The sequence below is a fragment of the Nansenia antarctica genome, assembly GCF_963989245.1.
Source record: "Nansenia antarctica genome assembly, chromosome: 6".
Lineage (NCBI taxonomy): Eukaryota > Metazoa > Chordata > Actinopteri > Argentiniformes > Microstomatidae > Nansenia > Nansenia antarctica.
Genome location: NC_137676.1, coordinates 39,974,522 through 39,999,200, shown reverse-complemented (window position 1 = coordinate 39,999,200; position 24,679 = coordinate 39,974,522). Strand labels below are relative to the sequence as shown.

Sequence of the window (24,679 nt, the reverse complement as noted above, 5' to 3'; positions counted from 1 at the left end):
GCCAGGCAGTGAAGGGAGAACAGTACCATCTGGGGTCTATTGCTTAGGATGATGATGATCACTTGAGCTATTAAAAGCTTTGCTTTGACATTAGAAAATACATTATTTTTTAACTGAATCACTGGCCACATGGAGGGCTTCCGCGATCGTATTTATCCTGTTTGTCTCAAGTTAAGTCAAAAAGGAGTGTTTATACCGGTAATACTTGTTTTTTCTTGCCCTACAGTGTGTGTGATGATCCCTCCCCCCCTCCCCAGAATGTATGGCAAACTGCTTGAAGTTTCAGAGCAATGTCCAACGCCTGGCTGAACTGTGCTGTATTAATCTCATGGCCATAATCCCATTTACAGTGTTCCCCCTCCCATACTGTTTCCTGTATGTTTGTATGATCAAAGCAGGCTGCTGGTGGTCGAAATCAGAGGACAAGCTCATTGTCATGCATGGCATGTGCAATAAGGAATGGTGGCATAGTATCAAACACAACATGTTTGATACCATTCCTCATTCCGTTTCCGTGCATTACATAGAGCCTGTCCTCAGATTTTTTTGCTTCTACCAGTTTAGAGGTCAACATCAACCACAAAGTTCTCAGCTCGCTTACGAGGAAACTCAATCCCTTCTCGTATTTGCATTTCATTCCATAGGGGATCTTTCTTCAGATGAGCTTACGTTACCAGTACAAACTGGATAGTGGATATATTTTTAAGATCGTTTGAAGAAAATTCCCCTATGGAATGAAATGTTAATGCGAGAAGAGATGGGTTTCATCGTCACTAATGTTTGCCTAGCTGCTTCGTGAGATCATGTGATCTCCACTCTGTAGAGTGATACCCACCCCCCTCCCCCTTCTTAGGAAGGTGCTTTCTCTAAAGGAATCCAAATAAGCTAATGGGAGGGGAGGGAGATGGGCGCATTGGGCGGATTGATTTATTTCGCCCCATGTTTTATTCTACACCACCGTCTGCAATTAATCTCTATCTCTCGCTTGCTTTCGGGCTAATTGACTTCACACAGACTCTAGTCGGTCTCGTGAGAGATCCCACCCAGAACAGAACACCATGCAGGGGTTGAGCTTGTACTCCTGCAGTCCTGCACTGTGTCTCCTGAGACACCTAGTTTCCCCCCTTTACTGTTTCTCCTGTGTCAATTAAAAACAAAACAAAATCTTCTTTATTCTAGCACGTTGACTGCCAATGGCCCCAGGCCTTTTTCCTGCTATGACTAGTGAATAGATGATTCACTTACTTAGTCAAATGTATTGATTGTAAGTTGCTTTGGGGTAAGGTGTCTGCTAAATGCCAAAAATGTAATGTAAATGTATGGCATCATCTTGTCAGGGGAACATGGGCAGGATTTTGGGGGACGGAAGACATAGGGCTGTTGAGGCTGTCTGTCACAGAGGGGGGAGGGGGCAGAGTGGGAGCATCGTTCAGTGACCCTGGGTTGCCAAAGCGGGCTTAACGACGTGCTAATTAGCTCGCCGCAGGGTCTTCTCCACGGAGGGCCGTTGGCTGGGCCACTGTCATGGAATGGCCTCATTAAACTTTGTACAGTTTCTCAGTGGCAGTTTTTCACTGGCCCAAATTAGCTAGCAAATGTAGGAAATCGACTGGCTCCTGGAGATTGAGGAAGATTGCAGCACCTAACTCTCAGTTAGATCTACGTGTGTGTGTGTGTGTGTGTGTGTGTGTGTGTGTGTGTGTGTGTGCGTGTGTGTGTGTGTGTGCGTGTGTGTGTGTGTGACGGAGTTGAGTAAACTCACTCCTCAACTTCAAATTCCCCCACCCACCCACTCCATCAAATTGCATTAGGAATTCAGGAGATGGCAGTCACGTGTGTGTATGTGTGTGTGTGTGTGTGTGTGTGTGTGTGTGTGTGTGTGTGTGTGTCTGCATGTCTGCGTGTGTATATGCGTGTGTCCATCACTGAACGAAACAAGGAACCTACAATCTGTCCCATGGGTTGGATCTTCTCCCCCCCCCCTCCCCGCTCCAGTGCAGGTGTTTGAGTGAAGCCAAGCCTCAAAGTTAATGCCAGTGTTAAAGGCACCTGTATGCTCTCTGCTCTTTAAAGTCTGACAGATTGATCTGAGTAGATGAGGCAAACCAGAGGAGGGAGGGATGGATCTAGGGAGGAGGGAGCTTACGGGAGAGACAGATTAGCAAGAAAAAAAAAGTTGATAGAGGGAGAAACGGAGGCTGATTGCTATTCAGGAAGTGATGTCAGTGATTGTTCAGACGGAGGAGTCCTGTGGGGATGGGCCTGCCTGATGAGGCTCCATGACATAGGAGAGAAAGACAGAGAGAGAGAGAGGAAGACAGATAGATGGAGAGATAGAAAGTGATGAAATGATGGGAGTGAGGACATTCTGTAGGAGGGAGGGGGACAGGACACCATGAGGGATTGCGTCATTACTCCTCTCTCTCGCTCTCTCTCTCTCTCTCTCCCTGTTTTTAATGATTCTCAAACTCCCCATTGCCCGCTCCGCCCCTGTAAAGATGGCCTTAGTGCCCAGATGATGAGGCACAAAGGAACTCATTGTGTTCCCTGCCTTGTACTGGCTGCCTGGCTGTCCAATGATGTGCTGCTCCCCAGAGATATGACAGAGTGCACTAACGCTACCTGACAGCCAGGCCACAAAGACTGCCCTGTTCTGAAAACAGAGAAAGGGTGTGTGTGTGTCCAGTAGGGTATTGTGTGTGTGTGTGTGTGTGTGTGTGTGTGTGTGTGTGTGCGTGTGTGTGTGTCTGTGTCTGCTTGTGTCTGTCTGTGTGCGTGTGTGTGTGTGTGTGTGTGCTTGAGTGTGTGCTTTTGTGTGTGTGTGTGTGTACCTTTTTCAGGGTTTCCAGGTGCACATTAATAGCAGTCTCAGCCCTTAGCTTATTGGGCAGGCTCTTCAGCTCTTCGCAGAACCAGTGAATAACGGGCCTCCAGGTCCCTGCTGACGTGACTGAGCTGCATGTAGTGCTTGATGGCGTCCATGTGGCTCTGAAACTCCACCCACATGCGTTGTTCGATATCATGGCGCCAACGTTACTCAGAATGGAGGTGAAGATCAAAACGCCTACCAGGAAGTCAAACACCACAAACAGGAACTCCTCGTCTCTAGGAAACCAAGGAGAGGAGAGATACCCGCCGTCACAGTATGGTCAGGTACAGGTCGGATTATGGTCAGAACAACTTTACTATCCCTGCTCAGAGCATGGTCAGTTAATGGTAGGGTTACGGTCAGACTTCATTACATATGGTCAGAACAGTCAGTTAGTGGTAGGGTTATGGTCAGGACACAGTCAGTTAGTGGTAGGGTTATGGTCAGAACAGTCCGTTAGTGGTAGGGTTATGGTCAGAACAGTCAGTTAGTGGTAGGGTTATGGTCAGAGTATGATCAGTTAGTGGTAGGGTTATGGTCAGAGTATGATCAATTAGTGGTAGGGTTATGGTCAGAGCATGATCAGTTAGTGGTAGGGTTATGGTCAGAGTATGATCGGTTAGTGGTAGGGTTATGGTCAGAGCACAGTCAGTTAGTGGTAGGGTTATGGTCAGAGCATGATCAGTTAGTGGTAGGGTTATGGTCAGAGCATGATCAGTTAGTGGTAGGGTTATGGTCAGAGCATGATCAGGTTGGTAGGGTTATGGTCAGAGTATGATCGGTTAGTGGTAGGGTTATGGTCAGAGCACAGTCAGTTAGTGGTAGGGTTATGGTCAGAGCATGATCAGTTAGTGGTAGGGTTATGGTCAGAGCATGATCAGGTAGTGGTAGGGTTATGGTCAGACTAGGTGCGACTGAACGTAGGACGTCTGACCTGTGGGTCTGACCACCATGTCCAGGATGTAGAAACTGCACTCAGGTAGTCCAGAACCAATCAGGCCCTGTAGCACACACACACACACACACACACACACACACACACACACATACACAACCGCACACAAATGCTATAGGATTTGGACGTTATATCTGTCCTTTTCCTGTTACGGTAGAAAACATGCACACCCGCATGTAAGCCCGCACGTACGCACGCACGTACATGTACGCACAGAAAGCACTCAATTGCAATAGAGTTATCCTTGACTAGATATGAACTAGTAAGTAAGATAGTATTTGTTAGGTACTGGAATGATGGCACGGAAATGAGAGAGATAAAAGGAGAAAGAGAAGAAGGAGAAAGGAAGAGAGAGACACAGATGGAGAGATGTCCTATATTGGATATTGGCAGACGACATGTGACAGCAACACAGTGACCAAGAAGTATGAGTGACAGTTGTGCCGTTGACATTGTGCGTACGTGTGTCTGACATTCTGGTCCACAAGAACATGGGGTCTGAATGGTCCTATGAATCTATGATATACCACAGTCATGGCAACATCGTTTAAAATAGATTTGTATTACATCAACACACTTTAGTTGCATGAACAGCATCATCATCCATTCAGCAGAGTTTTAACCAAATAAATACTTAAATATTAGTCCTAATACAATGTCCGAAGACAATGTCTTCATGTGCCTGTGTGAGCACGCACGTCACACACTTCGTGAGGGTGTATAGATGGGCTATAAATCATCATAATAATAATAATAGATTTAAAAGCCTTTCATTGACTCAAGGACAGTGCACAAAAAAAGAAAAGAAAAATACAAATAGATAAAATCATCAGTCAAGATAAAAAAGAAAAATGGTGGAAGACAGCTTTGGGGAATAGTGTTCCTCAGGATCCATGCCATGCTGTAGGAAGGCGAGTCTGAACAGGGTCTTGGGTCTTGAATGTACTGAAAGCATCAGAGCATCGGCTGGCTGGTGAAAGGGTGTTCCACAGCTTGGGTACAGCTGTAGAAAAGGCTTGCTCGCCAAGTGTGTGTCGCCTAGTGCAGGGTATGACGAGGAGGTCAGTGTCGGATGATCGGAGACCACGTGCAGGGATGTAGGGGTGGAGTAGGTCAGTTAGATAGGCAGGAGCCTTGAAGGAGATTCTGTACTTTATGGGGAGCCAGTGAAGTTGTTGCCGGTTGGGGGTGATATGCTGCCATGGTTTAGTGTGGGTGAGGATCCTGGCAGCTGAGTTTTGGACATAAATGTATTGTTGCCAAAAGTACAACTGTTTAGTTCATTCACTCCTCTGTTTCATGCCCAGCTTGGATGTGCATTGTTGGTCTAGGAGGCCTTGTTGTCGGCCCATCTGGTCCAACCAGGGCTTTTACTTTTATCATCAAGGTCCGGCTTACTCTTTTCTAGACATAGCTGAGTCAATCAATTTCATTTTATAATGAAATCATTTATTAATGTTGCAATATTTTCTCAATGCTTCAATATTTTTTTTTTATTGGTGAAGTGGGTTTCAAAATCTGGATCTCCTTTTTATGTGTTAGTCGCTTGGAACTCAAGCTGGGATGTGGTCAGATTTCTGTGCAGCCTCCTCACACAGCTAACGCTTCATCCACCTTGGAGACCCCAGCATGTCAGAGTTGTCCATCTCCAGCAGCATGTCCGTGACCTTGGGACCGATGCTGGGGTGCATGTTGTGGATAGATGGGAAGAGACACTCACCTGGAGGGAGGGAGAATAAATATCAGTAACAGTAACGGTAACAGCTAATGGGGATCCATAGAAACAAACACGGGGAACGGGGAACGGCAGGAAGCATGGAGGCAGTCAGAGCCTCTTGGTCCTGGACATGGACAGCAGATTGCTGCATAGGGACCTGTGGCTGGGGAGCCATGTGCTGCTGGGGGTAGTGTTCATCAGATGTGTACTTGTTCTGGGACACAGTGCACATCTGCGCTCTAGCTGCATCTGCACTGGCAGAGGCCTGGGTAGCTGAGCAGGAAGATAATCAAAGGGATATGTATGGCAACCGTTTGGATAGTGGTCTTGTCTCTATGTGCAGGGTTGCTTCACTAAATATACTGACCTATGTGCTGAAAGGTCATCATAGGGGGCACCTGGGAGGGTGTGGCCTTCACAGCATTGAAGGTCTGAGGCCTGGTCGGTGAGGCGATGGACACATGGTCTTGGACATGTTCTGGAAGTGCTGAAGTTTCACACTCTGGGTAGCCAACTGATAAGTGGGTCTCAGCTGAGCCAGCTGGTTGGTGAAGCATGGGGTAGCACAGTTCTGGGCCTGTGGGATGGCAGCCATGAAGAATCCAGGTGGGGGGGGTAAGCTGGTAGGGATTGATGCCTGGGTTGGGAACAGCGCAGATGCTGGCCACCCTATGCATTCGCTGGTTGGTTCTGTGAACCCTGCGCTCATCCTTGCGCTGGGCCAGGGCCACATACAAGGGCTTGGTGGCAACGATGCGGCCGTTCACCTCAGTCACAGCCTTGGTGGCCGCCTCAGGGGAGGAGAAGCACACAAAGCCAAATCCCTTGCTGCGTCCACCCTCCATCATCACCTTTGCACTGGTGATTGTTCCAAAGTGGGAGAACTCTTTGTGCAGCTGCTCATCATCCAAGCGATCATGCAAGTTCTTCACATACAGGTTGACAGCCTGGTAGAGAGAAACCCAGTTTAGTGAGATGTTTTTCATCCCTCAAATACATCAATAATATTTACCAAGACTATCAACTTAGTCCAGATGTAGTCTCTGAAGACCTGCACAGTCCTGGAATACACGCACCTAGAGAGAGAGACACAGAGAGAGAGAGAGAGAGAGAGAGTGTGAGGACATGCCGTGTGTGTGTGTGTGTGTGTGTGTGTGTGTGTGTGTGTGTGTGTGTGTGTGTGTGTGTGTGTGTGTGTGTATGTTTGACAGATTTGTGTGAATGATGTGAGGTTTTCGGTCTGAGATCTTAGAATTCAATGATAACAATCAATGCCATCCATCGTCCATAGTTAAAATGTGTGTGTGTGTGTGTGTGTGTGTGTGTGTGTGTGTGTGTGTGTGTGTGTGCGTGTGTGTGTGTGTGTGTGTGTGTGTGTGTGTGTGTGTGGAGAAATGGAGCCAGAGCAGTATTCCCAGGCAGGATGGTGAGGGAAGAAGCCCCCCTTGGGTCACTTTACATGGGAAAAGAGTTGACAAGGGGGAGGGGACTTTACATACTCAGCTGTGTGTGTGTGCGTGTGTGTGTGTGTGTGTGTGTGTGTGTGTGTGTGTGTGTGTGTACTAGTATTGAGGTTTCCTTCTCTCATATGTTGAATAGTTTGTGGGAACCAGGGCCAGAACCCCGAGGTTTGATAGTTCAGATGCGTGACGGGACTCTGCTTTTGTTGCTTTGACCTAAATTCCTTGCATTCATTGTGGCTGTAAGAAGTCTATAGAGTTACATAATGTGAGGAGGCATGTTTCTCTTGGCCATGGCTGCCTGTCCCTCAGCCGTGCCGCTGCTGGACTGGTTCAATAGAGTAAAACACCATTCACACTCAAACTGGCTTCATATTTCACTATTTCGGTCCATTTCCATGTTTCGGGTCTGTTTCCAAATGACCCCGTAAAATTCGTGTTTGACACGTGCAAAATATATTTGAGACACAGTTGAACTCTCTCTCTCTCTCTCTCTCTCTCTCTCTCTCTCTCTCTCTCTCTCTCTCTCTCTCTCTCTCTGTATACCGTTCTGTACATTTCATAGGGAATAAGAGCTGCTGGTACAGTACATATTATAGCCTAGACTGTGTTTTAGACAAGTGGTGATGTCATTGTTGATGGAAGCAAGGCTAATTGCTGCAGCCCACACAGGACATGCCCCACATGAGACCCACAGGGCTAGCCTACACTACAATCACCTTTACCTATTTCAATCACATTTGCGGGTGCAGAACATATGCTTGGTACGATGCTTTCCATGCCAAGTATTTCCCTAGAGAAATTATACAATACCCTTATCCAATACAATCTACCTAGAGGCCCGCTGGGCTTCTCCTGGACAGTTAAGGACAGAATGGATTAGTATGCGTCTCAGCCAGCCAATGGAACGCAGCTAATCTGCCAATCGCAGTGGGCAGTCCCTTTCATCACCCTGGGGGACCAATCAGAGCGGAGGGAAAAGAGACTTGTTTTGATTACATTCATTTGTGAATTAGGCTAGGTGGGCGATCCATTTCATCTCTCGAGGCGCTCTGCTACAGATGGGAGGTTGCAAAACTGCTACAGTATTCACATTTTTCCCAAAGTGAATATTTAAAAAACCCTGCGTAGGAAGTGCTTGGTATTAAAACACAATATCCTCAATGGGTGTCATTGTGCAGCTATTCCTTCCTTCTCACTATGCAGTACTCTCGAGTTCTTGACATAACTCTACTTCTATAGGTCTGTGTATGCACAGTATTTCGTCATTGATGTGTGTGCGCGTGTTGGTTTTTCAGAGAGTAGGGCAACGCCTACTCCTTCCTCATCTATTTACCCAGAGCGTGGAGTCGAGATGAACCGAAAACGAGAGCCCCATGCCCCCCCCCGCTGAGACAGCTGTGAGGGGGGACAAACAATGCGTATTGATGCTCGCGCTGTAAACTGGCGCCGTTTCAAAGCACATCCTCCCTGCCCCGCGCAGCCGCCCGGAGGAGCCTCGCGTGACGCATCAGCTTTCAAAAACGCAAACAGCTGGAGACTCAGAGCAGCTCAGAGCGGGGACACTGTTCAAGACACAAGGGAGAATCTTGGCTTTCTTTCTTTCGCTCTTTCTCATTCCCCTCGCTCCTGAGGAGAATCACTTGAGTTTTTTTCCCTCCTCCTTTTTCCGATGACTGACACACACCCCCACACTTCCTCGAACTCCGCCTGAACTCCCTGTTCCCCCTCCTAGATCAGGGGAGAGGCAACAGTATACAGTGCAGGCATTGTCTTTCTACCTGTTCTCTGTGTCCTCATCTGGATACTTGACTTGAGTGAATCAAACCACATGAATATTTCATCGGGCCTCTCTCTGACAGGGGCGGCTCATCTCTTGTGTCTGAGCCAATAGGCCTCCTCCCTGATCTCCGTCCCCGTAGTTCTAGGCTCCTCCACAACAATTTAAGCCTTTGAAGTTGGGTGTTTCAACTCCTACACACGCGGTATCGTTTTGCTTGAGGCGTTGCTGCCTTGATTACCTGTCGCAATGGTTGTGTAATGGTGGCGCAGTAGTTGTGGAAAAGGGGGGAATACAGCAACATAATAGAGGGGACTCATGTACGCATTGGGTGATGGGACGGTATATTCCAAGTTCCCACCAGTGTTTAGGAATGTGTGCGAGTGAAAAAAAAAACATTATGTAAACATCCCTCCTGTCCTCCTAGCGCTTTACTGACCCAGATGGTGGTGTTCCTTCTCTCTGCAGGCAAAGTTCTGAACACGGACCTGCGCCACTACCTCAGCCTGCAGTTCCAGAAGGGCTCCCTGGACCACAAGCTGCAGCAGGTGATCAGGGACAACCTGTACCTGCGCACCATCCCCTGTGAGTAGTGCCACCCCCGCCGTCTCCTCAGGGCGCCATACTGCCTCCCTCTGTCTCCAGGCGTGGCTCTGTGACCTCTGACCCCTCCAGATGGGCACGCTCATGTGTGCAGGGCTCTGCCAACCTGTCGCCCTCCCCACCCAGGGCCGTGCACAGACGTTTTGGGGGGCAGGGGGCTAAGCAGCAACAAAAAAAGGGCTCTCACCCCACCGACACACACTATTCCGACCCCGATGTTGCCACACCGTCATCCACACCCTTTATAACGCACGCACACTCAAACTTAATATAGAATTTGTTGCAACTATGCATATGGCTGAAAAACGAATCCAGGGTCAGGGAGGTGAGAAGCGAGGTGAGAAGAGACAGGTGTATTAGACAGGTGTATTAGACAGGTGTATTTGCCTCTTCTAGCAGTGTTTATTCTGCTTCTTATTTCCTAATCAAAACTGATTGATTGATTGCAACTTTTATTTTAACAGGGAAAACACACATGCCCAAACAATAATATACTTTTAAAGATCACATTTTTAGAAAACTGTCTAGAAAGACCATCACTAATCACTACATTACCAAAACTATGCAAAATGTAACTACCTGCTTCAGAAATGAATTGCATAGTTGTAAGTTGCCCTGGATGACGGAGATAATGTTGTTTTAATGATAATTAGACTAGCTTGCTTGCGACTACCGAGGCTAGTAATGAGGAAATTACAGCGTGAAGGTGGGAAGTCCTACTGACCTACTTCATTGTTTTTTAACGGATATATAACATAAAAAGTAAGTAAGTGTTGTTTAATGGTGGTTTCATAATTAAAACAGTGCCTATCTGAGTGATATCATTCACCGTAACCGGGCTGGGGATGAGGTGCTTTTCATGACAAGTTGTATTCAGAATGCCTGAAGATGTGACGTTGATTGATCGATAGAGACTAAACCATTTGGAAGGGGGTGGATACTACTATACATTTCTCTCTTCATGTGATAGAATTTCAATAACATAAGAAAAAATGAAATACTATTTTATTTTCAACCAGCCCAAAAAAAAGGGCACTTTTTGAGTGTCCCCAACTCACTCCCTTCTTCCATCTCTCCCTTTTCCCTCGTTATCCCCTCCCCCCCCCTTTCCTCCCTCTCTGCCTCTCTCTGTCTTTGACTCGGAGAACCCTCTGCCACAGTAGCATCAATCGCTCCTATCGGGCCCTGCTATTAGGTGGAACTGCCCCATATTGCAGCCGTAGCCATTAATCAGTGGAGACGTCTGCAGTTGGTTCCCAGGCCAAGGTGCTTGGCATGCCTGAGCCCCATTCACTGGGTCAGCACTTCTCAATCATACTCCTTACCCTCGCCCCGTCTCCCTCCCTCCCTCCCCCTCTTTCTCATTCTCTTCGATCCTCAGTCATTGTCAGAATGCGTTCCTGTCCAACACAGTCATATTTTAGAGGTCCACAGGGCTCATGTCAAACCTCTCTATTATAAAATCCATAGACTATGAAGCCATAATTGCTGTTTGATAGATAATGAAAGGAGAGTTCATTTATTTCTAATACAAAAATTATGCCTTGAAGTTAATGTTCGGAATATAATATGCATGTAATTATCTTATAATTCATGTAGTGTACCTCATTGAAACTAACCATTTAATACAAATAGTTCAAGGTGTGTAGGAGTGCTACAGAAATGCCTCATCCTCTCTCTCTCTCTCTCTCTCTTTCTCCATTGTAACTCTTTTAATATGAAGATGTCTCTGATATTTCCAATCCCAGGGCTAAATAACGACAGTAGAAAAGCTTTTTATGCCCTGATGGTTTTCAAATGGACAAAGGGGACAATTGGCAGGATCGAAAGTGCAATTGTGCAATTTACTATGCTGCTTTGCAGAATTATATGCCAATTACTATCCATTTCACAATTTATTAGCGCTAGGGAATCATTCGCTGGTTGGTTCTGTGTAGTCTTTGCGAGTCCGAATAATTAATTTGCATATAGAAAGTTTCTCATTTGCAACATTGGGATGAGCGTAAAAAAAGGCCATGCATCTCCTCCAAAATGTTCGACTTTTTCATGTGGAAATATTAACATGATGCATAATTGGGAACAACTGTGCAAATAATCCAGTAATGTTTTATTTCTCATGATGGATGACTCTTCCATCTCTGGCTTTAGTTTTATGAGTCGATAAATTGTATGTGTGTTCAGTGTGTAAAGTACATCATCTGAACAAATCATTGGTTTTACTGTAGACATTTATGCTGAGTCATAAAATGTCTATGAGGACAAATTAGTCTAAGTATGCACAATAGCACACAAGAACCAATTAATCTTGTAAGTTATGAAGGCAATAGCATTTCAAGCCCCGACCTTACCCCAGTCAGTTCTTCCCAGTGCAGGATTACAGTATAACAAGTACAAGTGGGGTTATAACACCCACTGCTGTGTCTGTACCCTATAGGAGACACTGAGGTGCAGCTATAGAAGGTCACCATAGGGCCGACGTCGGTGCTGCATGAATGGCCTTCTACTGCGCTGGGAGCCGCAATGGAGGCTGCACTCTGCTCCTTATATCACCCTACATGGCATCTCAGACAGAGCAGCATGTGACTATCTCCCTCCAGAACAGCACACAGGCATGGGCATCATTAAAGTTTGCTTCCGAAAAGAAAGGAAGGCAGGGGAAGTCAGTGCCAGGGGTCCAAATCACCCCATAATCCTTGAAGCTCTGCTTCGCCCTCTTGACTCCCTCCCTTCTCCTCTAGGCATTAATATCCGCTGTGGCACGGCGGTAAGCTATAAGAGGCTCATCGCAATATAAAGAAGGGAGAAGGATGGCAGGAATAAAAAATTTAAAAAAGAAGAAGAGTGCCCCCAGGTATTGAATCCTAACAATTGCTTTTTCTTGAGACGATTTAAGAGTCTTCTTTTGAATACTTAACTAAGCCTGTAAGGCAGAGTACAGTATATCATAACCGCCCTGAACTCGCTCAATTCATAGTGTAGAAATTGTCCTCCCTCTCATATCCAAGGAGATAGGCCACCCGTACTGTATATTTGTTATTGTACTGGGGTTTTGTTCAAAGATGTGTGCTAACACCTACTATTACTGAATGTCAAATGTAGTCTGGGTTCAAATCATGTGTAATAACAAGTACATTAAGCTATATCCAGGTATATACTGTAGGTATGAGTCCACTCCAGCCCTAACTTCAATCACTAAGTCTATTTCTCCATTACAATATACATTTTCCCCTAAGTATAGCAGACGTTAGAGATAATATGTCTCTTCTTTAAAAGATGAGATGGGCCATTCACGGGCAGTCCTCCCCTGTGTGTGACTGTATATTAGTCTTTCCAGCGGTGCGTGTTAAAGGGCACCTAGTTTTACCGTAAGAAGCTTAAGCAGCTGGCAGGTTTTCACGTGTCATTATGTGTAAACTAGTTTGCTCATTTTGTATTTTCTTCAGCTATTGCAGCTATGTAGCCACCTGCTACGAAATAATCGGAGTTCCCGATGCAGAAAAGTGCCAAATTAGTTTCTCTACATCCTTCCTGATACCTTTTTGATGATGTTATTTTTTTGGATGCTGTTCCATATTGTTTTTCTTCGATTGTTTTGTTTCTTCAATCAGAGAACTTTGGAGAACATGAACAAAGGATGAAAGTCAGTTGTAGTTCTTCTTTCTGGGCTGTTTTCAAACAGATTGAATTGCCAGGAAATGTCCTCTCACTTTTTGCCTCAGAACTCCCCCTCCCTCCATAACTCCCCTTAGATAAGAGATAGATAGAAAGAGAGAGAGATGTCCGTAATGTTAAGAAGCATCAGTGCACTGAGAGATAGTATTTCACCTCCAATGCTGGGGTCAGTTTGCAGTTAACTTGAAGTAAACACCCAATTACATCTAAACTGAGCCTAGACAGAGCTGAGTGCCCTGCCCTGACGTCAAATGTTTTCACTTTATGCATAGTTGTTTTTTAATGCATCACCACAGATGAACAGATCAACCATGTTAAATGGGCCAGCTCTTGGAACCTCCACCAGCCTCCCCTGGTACCTTGTTGTTATTGTGGATTATATGGGCTGTAGACTTCAAGGGAAGCTGCTGGAGGTTCTACTTCCACCAAGCCTCCCCAGGTAGGCTTAGCTTATACTGGCTTACCTTACCTCGACTTCCAGATCAAAAAGAAGGAGTCAGAGCTACTTATGGTGAATAATGGAGATGGAGCAGAGAGGGGCAGGAAGGGAAATGAAAGAGGTGTGATGTAACAAAACGAAACATACTATTCTGTTGAACATTCCAGAACATTCCAGACGTGGAAGGAAAGCAAGAGCAGCTTCACAGCCCTGGAGATGAGCCAATCACAACTCTGCAAAAAAAAAAAAAAACTTACCACTGTATCCCTTCAAACAATAGTCACTTAGCGTATACCTCTCTTTTCTTATCTTATGCCACTTTATACAACAGTTAGTTCCGACCAAGTAATTTGATTGGACAAGAGGCATTCCATGAGTTACGATATACAGTATAACAGCACTGGGACTTTTAACTATATGTATCACTCCGCCGCACAGGTGTTCTACTAAATTACCGTTAATTATTAATTAGACTACCGGTACATTAACGGTCATATAGCCTACAACAGAAACAGAAGATGGATATATTTCCAAATATAACATTTGACTTAAATTATGAATCAGAAGGAGAGGACGAAGGTACTTCAGTGCAAACCCCCAGGTGTGCTGATATGACACCGGCCGACCTGGACAAATTGGAGAAGAGTAAAAATGAAATTAACACCGTAAGGCAAACAACATGGGCCTTGAACTGCCTCCAGACTTGGCTAAGCCTTAAACATATGAATGAATGAATGGTCTTTATTGTCATTGATATAGACATCAACATTCAGTCCATTGAGGTTTACTGAACAAGGTCTGGTATGATATTCAGTTGCACTTTGGACGCAGGGGTAAAGAGGGGAACCGGGATCTCAAACCTGACTCATTCGTACTAAAACGTCATGAGAATGGAGAAAAGTATTTCACCATGACATTCAATGAAGAAACAAAAAACCATAAAGACCCACTTGAGCGAGACAGAGAAAATCGTAGGGGCGCAATGTTTGAGGAGCGAGGAAATCCCCTCTGCCCGGTAGCATCTCTCGAAAAATACCTAACCAAAATTCCGCCCAATGCAAAATTCCAAAGCGACTGTCAACCGAGTCATTCACTGGTTGCACAATACATGGAAATGTACAAATAAATGTACACGATACAAAGTAGCTAGTTTGTGTTCAGGTTACTAGGCAACAGTCCTGTTGAACAGTCCCGTTGCGGAACTATTTTTTCTTGACGGAGCCAAAATAAATGATTAAATAAACAAACAAATAATAATCTGTTGTCACTTATTACTGTTAATTAATAAATTGCGCTGTAGAACTGTTGTATAAAAGCAATATCACACTCGAGGTCGTGTGTTATACTGAATATCAGCACGGCTGTGATTGTCTTCGGTACTCGGCCTGCGGCCTCGTACCTACGACCGAACACTCGAGTGTGATATTGCTTAATTGTGTCTTCATTTATTAATTAACAATCGTGGTTTTGAGAAAACTGTAATTACTCAATCAGAGTTGTTGCAAATAATCTGTTTCATATCAGGGAAACGCTAGACACAGTATTATCAATGTTTGCGCATGCAAATCGGGGCTCTTAGGCTGTTAACCTTGAAGAACGATGGTGGGTTATTGGAGGTGGAGCCACCAATACTAACTGGAGAGTGCACAGACGTATGGATTGACGGGCACTGCAGTTCTAGTACATGCATTACATCTATGTCTGGTGTGGTCTTGAAGCCGGGGGAGGGGGGGGGGGGGGTTACTAGGCAGCTTCACTTCTACTAACCGCAATAGCCCTCCGTACCAGTATGAACTTGCGTGTTTGACAGAAATACGATGTATTGCTTTTCTTAGAACAAAGGAACGCAGGTGTGTTCACAACGCCCTCAGGGATATTCGGACGTGATTCACACCCCCGTGGGCCTGTCGAAAACGGTCTCCCCCCGTCTCCTCAGAACCTCTCCTTCTGATTCATGGACAACAACATCATGTCATCATCGTCCTCTGAGGTGATCCAAGTGGTGGTTGGTCTCACTATTTTTGTGTGTGTGTGTGTGTGTGTGTGTGTGTGTTTCTTTGTGTGTGTGATGTCGCCGGCAGGTACCACCCGGCAGCCCAGGGAGGGGGAGGTGCCCGGAGTGGATTACAACTTCATCAGCGTGGGGGAGTTCCGTGTCCTGGAGGAGAGCGGACTGCTGCTGGAAAGCGGCACCTACGACGGTACGTATGCGGCTCGGGGGGGGGGGGGAGGTGAGGAATGGGGGATTTGGAGGGGAGGAAGATAGAGAGGGGGGGGGTGATGTGGTTCGGAGTGGTACTATAGGGGGAGAAGGACTGAGAGGGGAGTAGTGAGGGAGGGAGGAAAGGAAGGAGTGGGTGAGCGGCCGGGGTAAAGAGAGAGAGAGAGAGGGGGGGGGGGAGGAGGAGTCACACATTCCACATTCCCCCTGAGGGTGCAGCTACATCAGAGAGGGAATCTGCATTCTGCTTGTTCACTGTTTTTCCTGTTCATGTATTTACTCAGCTGTCCCCGTTATCCAGGTCATCGGGTAGAGTCAACATACGCTCTGTCGTTCTGACATTGTCAATGTGAACGATGGGTCACTTGTGATGCTGGGTGTGTATCTATTCAGCATAGTCGCATGCTCAATGACTGCCCTGTGAGCGTAGTCACACTGAAGTAGCAAGGGAGTCGACTGGTACGGTTTTGGAAGGAGCCAGTGGTCGGCATCGTCACCCAGGTGCAGGCAGCCCTAGAGGACGGGCCTCTGGTCCCGTGTGCACCAGTGACCAGGGGGAATACTACATCCCCACCCTCCACCCCCCGGGCCACAGCCAGGTCTGTCTTTCGGGTTCAATAAGCGTTCAGGATACGTTAGTTATTCACGCCAGTGAACTTTGACCTCTGAGGAGTTCCCATGGATGAGCACATGGACGTGGAAAAGCATAAACACACACACACACACATACAGCAGTTATTTTGTGGACCTCTCTCTCAATCACCCACCCCCCTCCACACACACACACACACACACACACGCACATACAGACATACACACACACACACACGGCTCTTACAATGTAGCTATTGTTCACAGTTGGAATGTCACCTCCCGTTTAGTCAATGATCTCCAGGTAAGTCAATCTGGGACTCAAAGTCCTCCGCTACTGGCAGTTCCATTAGCGGGCCTTAAGAGGGCTGTCTCAGGTCCGTCCAGAATGGATGCGTGTCTGGATGGTCGGTTGGCTTTTACTATCGACCGTGGGACTCATCCCTCACGGCTCAGGACAGGGGAGGCCCTGAACCGTGACCGTGCGCTCATGGTTGCATTACAGCTCTATGACAGCGAAACCCATTCCCTTGATCGCTGGTGCTTGACCTGTGGTTAAGAGATTAGTGCCCATCGTCTCGGTCAGAAGAACACAGCGTCTTTGAGGGTTGGAACAGTAACAGAGCGTGATGATGACTTTGTGTTCAACCAGAACCGGGGGAAAGTTCTTCTGGAGGCCACATACACGCATCCACAAACATTTTATGAGGAACACAAAGGAACATAATATACTAATACTGGGGAAGGACCTTCCTTTGCTCTCAAAACAGCCTCGATTCTTCGTGGCATTGATTCCACAAGATGTTGGAAACATTCCTTTGAGATTCTGGACTGAACTCTCTGAACTGTCATGTTCATGAAACCAGTTTGAGACGACATTTGCTTTGTGACATTGTGCATTATCATGCTGGAAGTAGCCATTAGAAGATGGGTACATTGTGGCCATGAAGGGATGCACATGGTCAGCAACAATACTCAAGGCTGTGGCATTCAAGCAATGATTGATTGGTATTAACCAAAAGGCCCAAAGTGTGCCAAGAAAACATTCCCCACACCCTTACACCACCTCCATGAATGAGAAGGTGTATACTGTAGTGTACAGTATTGACTTTATGATTGGCTTTGCTGTTTGACTTATAGAGGATAACATTTCCTGAATCATTTCGTGTCACATTTATCATACATCTCTATAGGATGCCTTAGTCGTTTTTTAACGGTATAATACAGCGAAAGAGTGTGATTTATTCTATTAACTGCGGTGTGTACACTCACAGCTCTGCTGCTTAGAAGTCAAGGCACAGCCCAACTGCAAACAACTACAACTCACACTCTATCAACGTCGGCTTGGAGAGAGAAAAAAAGACTCCTGTGAGCTCTCTGGTCTCAAGTCTCTCAAGCTCTCTCTCTCTCTCTCTCTCTCTCTCTCTCTCTCTCTCTCTCTCTCTTTCTCTCTGCCTCTCTCTCTCTTTCTCTCTCTCTCTCTCTCTCTCTCTCTCTCTCTCTCTCTCTCTCTATCTCTCTCTCTCTCTCTGCCTCTCTACTACTCTCTACTTTAGAAATGCACCCTCCCTTCCTGCCTTCCTTAAAGTAACCGCTGATCTAACATGAGCAGAAGCTTTTTCATCGCAGTGTTTTCACCTGTCATGTTGTCATGTCAGGTCAGTGATTTTTCGCTGAGGAAGAGAATAAGGAAGCGTGCGTTTTCTAAAGTATTCAGCAGTGGCGGCTGGTGATAAAAATGTTGGGTGGGGCACAGGTTATGGGGGCATGCTCCACGGGGAAGAATATCAACTTTAAAATTTGGAATTACAGTCGATTTTAGCATGAGAATATATATATAACTTAATTATTTTTATATATAACTTATTAAAGGGCAAACTGCAAACACAACAAAAATATAATGCACAACAACTGACAAATCAACTGGAATAGTCTTTGTTAGCAGAGTAGACCTAATGTTAACAGAATGGACTTATACCCTTTGTCTATCTGTGCAGCTATAAGGTGAATAATTCTAGCAGTACTGTCCAGACAGTTGTCTTGTTTAGCCATTCAACTAGGCATTATTTATTAAATGGAGAAAGACATGGAACACAATGCAATTGTGATAATAAATGTGTTCTTTGTTACTTCTTAATTAAATTAAAGTGTACCTTTCTATTATCATACAATATTTCCTTGAACATGTAAACTCTATAATCATACAGTTGTCTTTCTATTAGTTGTCTCTGTCATACTGAACTGTTTGTTATCATCCTGAACTATCTCTGTTGCTCACCTCACCTCAGTTCTGTCTCTATTGCTCTCCTCTCCTGTTGTCTGTCTCTCTGTTGCTGTCCTGTTGTCTGTCTCTCTGTTGCTCTCTTCTCCTGTTGTCTGTCTCTCTGTTGCTCTCCTCTCCTGTTGCTCTCCTCTCCCCCATGTTCGCCTCAGTGCTGCTAGCGACACCCGACCCAGTGCTAACTGCTTCGTGGCTCTCACTCTCAACAACATTGGTCGTCGCAGCTGCATTATTATAAAACATTTTTAAACGTAGCTATTCGGTTGTTAAGTCGCAACGTGTTTCCGGGTCCAAAGTTGGCTGAGGCGCTGTCTTCGAAATGCCGCAATAATAATAATAATTAATTATGTTTATATAGCGCTTTTCCGAGGCTCAAATACCCTGACACTATGGGGAAAACAGGAAAGTGCTGTGTCCCTTGTTGTATGAATAGATCCGAGTCTAAAAAACGATTAAACTGTCATTCAGTACACTGGTATTCTGGTGCGGAGAATTTCTGGTTTGGACCCGGAAATTGCAAAACGTCACGTTTGACGTCAGACTTAACAACCGGATATTCAGGGCTCTCAAGTCTCACGCATTTTTTATTTTTTTTGGTATCCAATGTTAGGTGGCCGTCGTGGCCCCCTAGTGGTAGTGGCCCTAGGCTGCAGCCTAGGTAAGCCTATAATCTGCGCATGCTCAGGGCGCACTTTTTACGCCCCGACCGGGAAATAGGAGACAGCCAATTGGAGCGCTGCTACAACTCACGTGTAAGCCAAAAGTATTTGCAGTGCCATAGAGTCCCATTCGGCCGGCGTCCCCGACTCCCTACCCTATGTAATGTATTTTCACAGTGAATTTTACACACACACAGATAAAATGTTTATTGTATTGGAGGATTTTTAATGAATGCTGATAGGCGCCGACAGAATATCAGCCGCATTTTATGAATAAACAATGTTTATTTGTAAAAATCTTTTACAAGTAGCAACTAGGAAGTGGGGCTGCGTTGGAAGGTGGGGGCGGCGCCCTAGCGCCCTCTATTGGCCAGCCGCCACTGGTATTCAGACAGGGCCTCAGTCTCAGCCTCCTCCCAGCCCCAGCACCACGCTGTGTCCTCCTCCATCTCCATCTCCATCTCCATCTCCCAGGCCTGGTGCTCTTTCATGTCCTCTCCTAGCCCCTGGTTGGCCCAGCCCTGCTAAGCTTTGATGCACCCTCTCTCTCTCTCCTCTCTCGTCTGGTCCCTCTCTGTTGCTCTGGCAACACAGGTCTCTCTCTAGTCCCTCTTTCCCAATACTACTTAGATCCTACCCCCCTCCCCCCTTTCATCCCCTCTCCCAATGACAGGGCTCATTCTGAGCTGCCGAGAAGTTGACTCCAAAACTTCAAGGAGAGATAAAGTGCCACATAAAAGTTAAACCTGTTTTTAATTCTTTTGCGGGGGGGGGGGGGGGGGGGGGGTTCATAAAGCCGAGGGTGATGGACTGTGAGTTGTTGTTGTTGTCGGGTTTTTGCGCTTGGCCTGTGCCTCGACTACAAAGCAGCACAGCTGTGAATGTATACACCGCAGTACCTAAGACTTTCTCCTCTTCTCTCTCTCTCTCTCTCTCTCTCTCTCTCTCTCTCTCTCTCTCTCTCTCTCTCTCTCTCACTGTGGACACAAACAAAGCCCAGCCAAGACTGCATGAATTATTGATAAGGGGAAGGAGACGGTGAAGCCCTATCGCTGCAGACAACTAATAATAAACGATCGTTACACTTGATACGATGGGTCCTTTAGTATGCAGGGTTGCAGCACTGTATAGAACAGCTCTTCACGGCCTCTATGCAGTTCTGCCGTATCATAGGACAACTCGAATACGCCTTATGCAGGACTGCAGTATTCTACAATCTGATATATGAATATTGCAGCAGCACTGCCTAGGGTCTTATCAGATTATAGAATATACTGCAGGTACTGCATATAAGGTCTGTTCGAGCTGTCCTATAGAATATTGCAGCACTGCGTAAGGTCCCTCAGGGCCTAGGCCCTAGTGCTGGGCTACAATAATATTATTCAAGAATAACTCTACACAGGCCCTACGCAGTCCTGCAGTGTTCTAGAGAGCATGGTGGGGCGACTGGTCTAACAGGCCCTCTAATGGGCCCTGTGTAGTGCTGCAGGATGGTAGGACAGCTGTGACAGGCCTAGTTGAAGGGCTTGCAGTCGAAGGGCTTGCAGTTAAGCGTTGGATAAGGCCCAGGGCTCGGAGCCAGCACACTCAGGGGGAAGAGAAGGGGTTAAGGGCGCCGCGCTAGACAGTCACAGGAGACGCCAGGGCAGGGCAGGGGAGGATTAAGACCCTACTCCGGTTCCCCCTGAACACTGAGCGTCACACAATCCACCGGGATTATCGCTGTTGTTGTTTTTAGAGTACAGTCCCTGTCTGAAAGGACAAAAAAAAACTCTCTCTCATTGTACCGGACGTAAACAGATACATGCGGCGGTTTGAAAGGACGGTCCTACGTGCACGCTGACACGGAGAGAGAGGTGGAGAGTGAGAGAGAGGGGGAGAGAGAGAGAAGGAGGGAGGGAGGCAGAGAGAGAGACACGCAGAGAGAGAGAGAGAGAGACAGAGAGAGAGAGAGAGAAGACCGAGAGACTGTGGCCGTATCTCTGGTCATTAACACAGGCTGGCACCTCTAGGGCCGCACCGGTCTATTCTGACAACGTAGGAATGTGGAGGTCGACGAGGGTGGCGTGGCTGGCGAGTCCCGGGAGTCTTTTATGCCAAGCAGACAGCGAGCTCTGTGCCAGGCCCCCGGAAGGGAGCCGTCTACTCTGGAGCACAAGATGGGGCTCTACCCGCCTCGGGCGCTGCCGGTCTGTGAGCCTCGGGCAAGCTGGGCTAACCCACCGCCCAGGAGAGTGAGAGCTGCTCCTCCATGATTAATGAGTGTGTGTGTGTGTGTGTGTGTGTGTGTGTGTGAGTGAGTGAGTAAGGTGAGTGAGTGAGTGCGTGTGTGCGTGTGTGTGTGTGTGTGTGTGTGTGTGTGTGTGTGAGGGAGTAAGGTGAGTGAGTGCGTGTGTGCGTGTGTGTGTGAATGTGTGTGAGTGTGTGAGTGTGTGTGTGTGTGTGTGTGAGTAAAGTGAGTGAGTGAGTGAGTGAGTGAGTGAGTGCGTGCGTGCGTGTGTGTGTGTCTGTGAGTGAGTGTGTGTGTGCGTGTCTGCGCGCATGTGCGGCTGGCTAGTTAATCGAGGCGAAGGGAGAGAGAGAGAGTCAGCATCAGGGCAAGCAAAGGAGAGACCGAAAGAGAGAGAGAGAGAGGGGGGGCTTCCCTATCCATACTCCCCTCACTCCCTTCCACTCACATGCTCTCTCCATCCCTAGACTCAACCCCGGGTGTGTGTGCGTGCCGTGCCACACACACAACACGCCTATCGATGTCTTGTGTGCACCGTAGCGCCTCACTTAAGATACGAGGCACCAAATCAGTTGATGAGATGAACACACGAGAGAGAGAGAGAGAGAGAGAGAGAGAGAGAGCCTGTTATAGAGCTCGTCAAATGGAGCGAGAGAGTGATGAGAGAGAGAGAGAGACTCGTAGCTTAGTGACACCTCTCCACGGTCCTCACCCTCTCCCCCCCCATCCCCCACCGCGTGCTTGCTAGCACTGCACTGCACACTCACGGCCGGGCCTCAGCCACCTTACTGCTTCTCACGGCGTTGGGATGCGTTGGGATGCGATGGGATGGCACATGGCAGATGCTGCTCTCCGTCCAGATGGCAGTTAAGACTTCACCACACCACCACCACCGCAGCGGCCCCTGGCCCTGCTGCATATTTCATCTCAGAGGGAGGGAGGGAGGGAGGGTAGTTTTAAAAAGTAGGAGGGAGGGAGGGTAGTTTTAAAAAGTAGGAGGGAGGGAGGGAGGGAGGGTAGTTTTAAAAAGTGGGAGGGAGGGGGAGAGGGAGGGAGGGAGGGAGGGAGGGTAGTTTTAAAAAGTGGGAGGTAGGGAGGGAGTTTTTAAAAAGTAATGATGCTTAGCCCTGCCTGGGCGCCCCGCACAGCGCAGCAAGACACGGCCAGTTAGCGTCTACAGTAACAGTACGTGAGGAGAATACTGTAGTATTACTGCAAGTGAAACACGGCCGTGCCAGCGATAGCCTTCTCATCTTACCTCTGTTGCCCCCCCCCCCCCAAGGCCGAGGTGGTGAGATTTGTGGTGAGGTTTTTCTCTTATGGTGTTGGAGACTTCCAGCATCAGAATGTGAGTGTGAAGTACCCTGGCAGGCAGCCCTGGGGTGGAGGAGGGAGGGCTTACACAGAAAATGTTCAAACAACATGGAGGATAGACAACAAGCTGCATCTTCCTCTCTTGTGTGTGTGTGTGTGTGTGTGTGTGTGTGTGTGTGTGTCTGGGTGGGTGGCTGGCTGGAGGGGTGGGTAGGTGGGTCCGTGGGTGGGTGGGTGGGTAGGTGGATGGGAGGGTGTGTGTGTGTGTGTGTGTGTGTGTGTTTGCATTTGTGTGTATGTGTGCGTGTGTGCAGTGTTAGTTCCTGTACCAGCAGGTGTCAAGTTACGTTTTCATGGGTGACTGTTAGCACAGCGGCTCCCAACCAAACACAGCCGGGCGCTGTCCTGCCTTCTCTTATCTCACATTCACACGGTAAGAGTGTGTGTGTGTGTGTGTGTGTGTCTGCACGTGTGCATGTGCACATTTGTTTACCTTAATTTCTACCCCCCTGATCCCCCCCCTCTCCTGACAGATCCCACAGTTTCCCATCAGATTAATGATGACAAACAGTTACACTGTTACAAATCTCTGCCCCCCTCCCCCCTCCCCTCCCTTACTCTCCCCCCTCCCCCCGTGGACTCTGATACACATCCATCAGAGGCTGAGAGAGAAGTGTTTATGAGCTATTAATCACAGCCCAGTAGGCCAGAGACAGAGGGAGCGTAAAAAAAGATGAAAAGGAAGAGAGAGAGACAGAGAGAGGGAGGGAGGGACAGACAGAGAGTGAGGGGAGGAGGAGGCGGGCGACGAGAGAAAGAGTCAGGGAGGGAGAGACGGACGGACGGACGGAGGGGGGGAGGGAGCGAGGGAGATAGAGAAAGAGAGCAGAAATAGCTAGGCAGGCTGGTGAGTGGCGAGGTCTGGATTAAAGGAGACCTCCTATCTTTCATCTTCATCGCTCCGTGCTCAGGTATAATGAAGCTGTCTTTGGACAAATGCTAATTTATCTGCCGGATGTCGGCTGAAGGGAGCCGGTGGGGAGACAGGGCAGGATGGATGGGCTCGCTGTTTGTGAGTGGAAGGTAGTTTGATCCCTGTGTGGCTCACTCTCCTTGTGTGTGTGTGTGTGTGTGTGTGTGTGTGTGTGTGTGTGTGTGTGCGCGTGTGCGTGTGCGTGTGTGAGTATGTGTGTGTCCAAAGCAATCACCTCACATGTGTGAGTTAACATGGAGCATGGAACATCCTCCCACAGGCCTCGCTTTTCTTTAGTAACGACTATTCTGACCTGTGTATATGTATGTGTGTGTGTGTGTGTGTGTGTGTGTGTGTGTGTGTGTGTGTGTGTGTGTGTGTGTGCATGTGTCATGTGTTACCTAGAGCTGCCAGCAGGGGCTGACAGATGAACGTCCCTCAGACAGGCCATTATACAGGGAAGAGAGGAGAGATGCAGAGATATGGGGGGAAGCTCTGAGTCCCAGTGAAAGGATTAGACCTACTCATACCTCTCCCCTTTCAGACCCCTCTACTAACAGTCACCACTCAGACAGTCACCGGCACAACCCCCTAACACAACTACCTCTACATGGGCTGTCCACCGCCTCATCCCTCCCCTCTCCATCTCCTGCTCTGCCTTATATACTATATGGACAAAAGTATGTGGACACAGTTATCGTCTGGGGCTGTTTTCATGGTTGGGCCCTTTAGTTCCAGTGAAGGGAAATCGTAATGCTACAGCATACAATGGGATTCTAGAGAATTGTATGCTTCCAACTTTTTGGCAACAGTTTGGGGAAGGTTCTTTCCTGTTTCAACATGACAATGCCCCTCATACACAAAGTGAAGTCCATAATGACATGGTTTGCCGAGATTGGTCTGGGAGAACTTGAC

At 47.4% G+C, this 24,679-nt stretch overlaps 1 protein-coding gene across 1 annotated transcript in view; it reads left to right on the top strand.

Moving 5' to 3' along the window:
- magi3a (membrane associated guanylate kinase, WW and PDZ domain containing 3a) overlaps positions 1-24,679 on the top strand; it is a gene marked incomplete at its 5' end in the record, with an annotated part of 142,019 nt that overhangs the window by 72,974 nt on the left and 44,366 nt on the right. Inside the window, 2 exon segments of the mRNA XM_080533758.1 lie at positions 9,250-9,366; positions 15,577-15,696. Coding sequence (XP_080389884.1) covers positions 9,250-9,366; positions 15,577-15,696 — 237 coding nt within the window.